The sequence below is a fragment of the Mastomys coucha genome, unplaced genomic scaffold (assembly GCF_008632895.1).
Source record: "Mastomys coucha isolate ucsf_1 unplaced genomic scaffold, UCSF_Mcou_1 pScaffold15, whole genome shotgun sequence".
NCBI classification, from domain to species: domain Eukaryota; kingdom Metazoa; phylum Chordata; class Mammalia; order Rodentia; family Muridae; genus Mastomys; species Mastomys coucha.
The window spans coordinates 158,757,401-158,762,449 of NW_022196897.1; the positions used below are offsets into that span (position 1 = coordinate 158,757,401).

At 48.4% G+C, this 5,049-nt stretch overlaps 1 protein-coding gene across 1 annotated transcript in view; it reads left to right on the forward strand.

Moving 5' to 3' along the window:
• Positions 1-5,049, forward strand: part of Rtf2 (replication termination factor 2) — a 30,811-nt gene that overhangs the window by 2,317 nt on the left and 23,445 nt on the right. Inside the window, exons 2-5 of the mRNA XM_031372898.1 lie at positions 1,720-1,814; positions 2,473-2,566; positions 3,813-3,952; positions 4,220-4,298. Of these exons, the coding sequence (XP_031228758.1) occupies positions 1,720-1,814; positions 2,473-2,566; positions 3,813-3,952; positions 4,220-4,298 (408 nt within the window). The remainder of the gene's footprint in view (positions 1-1,719; positions 1,815-2,472; positions 2,567-3,812; positions 3,953-4,219; positions 4,299-5,049) is intronic.

Below are 5,049 nucleotides of genomic sequence, written 5' to 3' on the forward strand. Positions count from 1 at the left end.
TTTTTTTTTTTTTTAACTTGAAATACAGTGTCATTATGTAGTCCTGGATGGCCTGGAAAACTCTATGTAGATCAGGCTAGGCTCAAATTAATAGAGATCCATCTGCCTCTGCCTCAAATGCTGGGATTAGAGGTGAGCAGAGCCACAGCCAGCTAGTGGCGGTTGGGGACCAGTCACCAGAAATACAGAATCATGCTCAGAAGTTGACACTTGTTTTTCCTTTTTTGCTATTTGTTTATTTATTTATATATACATGAGTTTATGTGCACCAAGTGAATGCAGGGACCCAAGGGGGCCAGAAGAGGGCATTAGAGTCCCCTGAAACTGGAATTGTGAGCTACCTAGCATGATTATTGGTAACCCAAACTGGGTTCTCTGCTAGAGCAGTAAGTGCTCTCAAACACTGAGCCATTTCTCCAGCCCTGAAACTTGGCAACTTTTACCCCCTTCATATCCCAGGAGGATGTCGTATAAGGTGTTACCAGGGAGAAGCTGTGTTATATACGCTGTTAATTTACTGTAGAAGTATAGACATTAATGTTGAGACTAGGACTAAGATAGATCAGCTAGAGGACCTCTTGGTGTGTGCAGAGTGGTTCACTCCCTGCCCTCCCCCTCCATTCTGTTTTTTATAGAACTTCCACACACAGTTTAATGATGGGTATGAACTTGCTTTGTGTGTATTGGGTGTTGGTGGGTCTTTATTTAACATAACACTAATTTAAAACCTTTTAATTTTATGTTCTGTGTTGCGTACGTGGGGTCAGAGAACAACTTGTGGAAGCTGCTTTCCACTGTGGATACAACGGTCAGATTGAACATGGCTTGTTTTGTTCACCTCTGAGCCATCTCACCTGCTTTAAAGTCCCAAGTCCATATGCCACTATTCTATTTACCAATTATCAACTTACTTACTACACTGGAGATTGAGCCTCATGTATGCTAGGCAGATGGCCTACCCTGGAGCCACATTCTCCCCATCCCAGCCATTTACATGGCTTCTTTTATAATTTTTAAAACACATTAATTTATTTAGTTGGGAGGGTGTATGGCAGACATGTAGAAGTCAGAGGATAGTTTGCAAGAGTCAGTTCTCTCCTTTACCACATGGGTCCCAGGGACAAGCTCAGGTCATTTCACACAGAGGCAAGCACCAGTGCCCACTGGGCTATCACAGGCTCCATTGATTTCTTTTAGAAGCAGCATCTTGTTGGGTTTCCCAGGCTGTCCTCAGACTTTATCCTCCTGCCTCAGACTCTCAAATACTGGGATTATGGTCACTACTGCTCCTGGGTGTGGGTCATTATTCTGATTTTAAAATTGAACACCACAGTATGTGTATTAGTTGCTCTTCTGCTGTCGTGATAAAACGCCATGACCGAAGCAACTGATGGAAAAGTTTATTTTGGCTTATGCATCTCAAGGGAGCGTCCATGGCGGCAGGTGGCAGAGAGGCAGCCAACTGATCCCTTTTCGTCCACACGAAGGAAGCAGACAGAGTGAAGGGTTGGTAGGGAGAGGTTTAACCCTCAGGGCTGTGCTTCCTCCTGCAAGACTCCACCTCCAAGGTTTCTGAACTCCTCAGACACTACCACTGGGGCCTACATGTTCACATGGGTGAGCTTAGGAAGGACATTTCTCACTCAGCAGCCACAGCGTGGGATTAGATTCATCTTATACGGGACTGGACTGCAGTGACCCTGTGTGTTCTTTTTTTAGGTTGACAAAGATGCTGAACTGGTAGCCCAATGGAACTACTGTACTCTAAGTCAGGAAATCCTGAGGCGCCCAATAGTTGCCTGTGAACTTGGCAGGTATGGCCCCTTCATGTAACCAAGATGCATTTGTTCTGTTGGTTTTGAAGAGAATACTGAAGTACTTGATTGATCAAATAGGGGCTGTCCTAAGCACATCAGGGGGGAAGGTGAGCCTGTGTCTGGACATAGCTCTGGCCCTTCTTACTCAGTTTGTTTTACACTCAGGAGCCAGTAGTGTTAACTACTGAGATATAACTGCTGAGATTAATAACGGCTGAGCTATAAACCCAGAGCATAAAGCAGCCTTGAGTACTGTAAAGAGCAGGGGCCGTTGGGAGGAGAGAGGGCATGCATGACCTGTCTAAAGGGGGTCAGAGGTCACTGCTACTCAGTCCCAGCCAGTTTTTACAGTGAAGCATGTGGGCCTGGTGGTTGTAAATCTTCTGATCTTTACTTTTTGAAGGATGGGGAAAATAAGTACTTACACGTTGATTTTTTTTTTTTTTTTTTTTTTCCAAATCTTAAAGTCCGCCACCCTGGCTTTAAGCCACTGCTTTTTGTGTTGGGGAGCAGTTGAAGCAGGGTCATACCTGCTTTTAGCAGCACAGAATGTTGTTAGCAAAGGTGGGCAACTTTGGGGTCCTGTTCAGGTCTTCCCCCTGTTTGGTTATCCAAAATCATTACTGCAATAGTAAACTAATGCTTACTCTTGTAGACTGTATAACAAAGACGCTGTCATCGAGTTTCTGTTGGACAAATCTGCTGAGAAGGCCCTAGGGAAGGCGGCATCACACATCAGAAGCATCAAGGTAGGACACAGGGCGTGGCTGAGCTCCTGGCGCCTCTGAGGGAGGTTGCTTTAATAGGATCTGTGTCTTAGTTAGAGTTTTACTGCTGTGAGCAGACACCATGACCAAGGCAACAATTGTAAGGACAACATTTAATTGGGGCTGGCTTACAGAGGTTCAATCCATTATCATCAAGGCTAGAGCATGGCAGCATCCAGGCAGGCATGGTGCAGGAGGAGCTGAGAGTTCTACATCTTCATCCAAAGTTAAACAAGAGAAAACTGGCTTCCAGGCAGCTAGGACAGGGGTCTTAAAGCCCATGCCCACAGTGTCGCACCTACAACAGGGCCACACCTCCAAATAGTGCCACTCCCAGGCTAGACATTAAAACACCACAGTCTGTATCGGGACTGAACTCAACACTGGCAAGATGGCTCAGTGGGTGACGCACATGACCACGCAGATCTGTGACCTGAGTCCCTGGGGCCCACATGGTGCAAAGAAAGAAACAGCTCTGCAACTTGTTTCTGACCTCCACAGAGTGCTCCGTGTATTTACTCAAGTAAATAAGTAAACGTGAATCTCTGTTGTAAAAACAGTGTTCAGGGGCTGTGGAGATTGACTCTCAGGTAAAGGCTTGACAGACAGGCATAGGGACTTGAATTCAGATCTTCAGCGCCCAGATAAAAAGCTAGGTGTGTGTGCCTGTGATCTCAGCACAGGGAAGCTGGGGATGGGAGAGCCTCTGCAGCTCCCTGGGCAGGAAGCTGGGATGGGAGGGCCTCTGCGGCTCCCTGGGCAGGAAGCTGGGATGGGAGGGCCTCTGTGGCTCCTGGGCAGGTAGTCCTGGGAATCGCTGAGCTCCAGGTTCACTTAGACTCTCTCAGTAAGGTGAAGAGAGGTAGAGGACACCTGAGCTCATTGCAGTGGCTTGTGCCAGGAGCATATGCTGAAGAGGTGGAGGCAGGAGGATCACAAGGAAGACACCTAATATCGACCTGGCCAGAGCCTTGCACATACACAGAAGCACATACACATGCATACCTGCCTACACACACATGTACACAACATTCCTTGCCGAATGTTGAAATGGTCTCTGTTCGATTGGGTTGGCTTACAATTCTTTCCCTTCTGGTGCTCCCGAAATGATCCGTGTTCCATAGAAGTGCGTCTTCCCAGGCCAGCGTGGCTGCGCTACTGGCCTGCCAAGCTCTGTGGTCAGGTTCCTTCGCTCATTTACATCAGCATTATTAATGCTTCTCCACAGAATGTGACAGAGCTCAGGCTTTCTGACAACCCTGCCTGGGAAGGAGATAAAGGGAACACCAAGGGTGACAAACATGATGACCTCCAGCGAGCGCGGTTCATCTGCCCTGTGGTGGGCCTGGAGATGAACGGCCGGCACAGGTGAGGATGACATGGGTGACAGGACCCCGGTCTCACTGCATTTCTCTGTTTTGTTTGGGGGATGTAGTAGGGCCTTGTGGGAAATGGGACCAGGCACAGTGGGCTCCTTCCCCAGTGGCCATCTGTGCACTTAATTGCCCACCTGCTCAGCTCACTCGGAACAGTGGCCCTGCTCTGTCCCGTGGCTGTCTCTGCACGATGGTAGAGTACTGCATGCACATTGATCACAATACCAGCTCAAGTTGCTCTCCCTTCCTCCCTCTCCAGGTTTTGCTTCCTCCGATGCTGCGGTTGTGTGTTTTCTGAACGCGCCTTGAAGGAGATAAGAGCTGAAGTTTGTCACACGGTGAGTTTCCACCACACTCCATTTGTTCCTTCTTGGCAGCTGAGGGAGTCACTTCAAATTCTTTCCCTCTGTTATTTAAATCCTAAAGTCGTTCTGAGTGCATTTAATAGGTCGCCTCTTCTTCCATAGCGCTTCACCGCTGCAGGTATATACTCAAATACGCTCAGGCCACCCCTGGCCACTCTCTTCAGGGCCGAGTTCTTTCTACTCCAATCTGGCAGCCTGGAGGGCCCTGCTCTCCTCAGCCTCATGTGCTCTTTCCTTGTCTCTTTTGGGGACCTTGTTACCTATCTGATCTCATCATCACAAAATTATGGCATTTAGTGTAGTGTTTAGATAGAAGCCATGACTGACTATTCAGTGGGTGTCAATGTGCTTAGACCTGTCATGGGTGGTACCCTCTGCTGATGACTTCTAGTGAACATTTGCCATGGCAGCTCCCATCCTAGCTACTGGTGGGATGTCCTGAAAGAAAAGATCCACCAGAGTCCTGCTCTCGTGGCTGCCCCTTGCACTGGGGAGACCGGCACAGAAGTATTGATCACTGTGACGTGCTTAGACAGGAGATTACAAGGATGTGTGGGTGAGGGGAAGCATCGACCTAAGTAGTGGGCAACAAAGGCATTGAAGCTTTGATTCAGAGCTGGAGGGCACAAGGCACTAGCAAAGCCTGGGCAGGAGCAGGTGCAGCAGCAGGAGTGGCAGGGGTCCTGATTCAAGGAGCTGCAAGTGTGGCCAGGGTGAGGAGGCA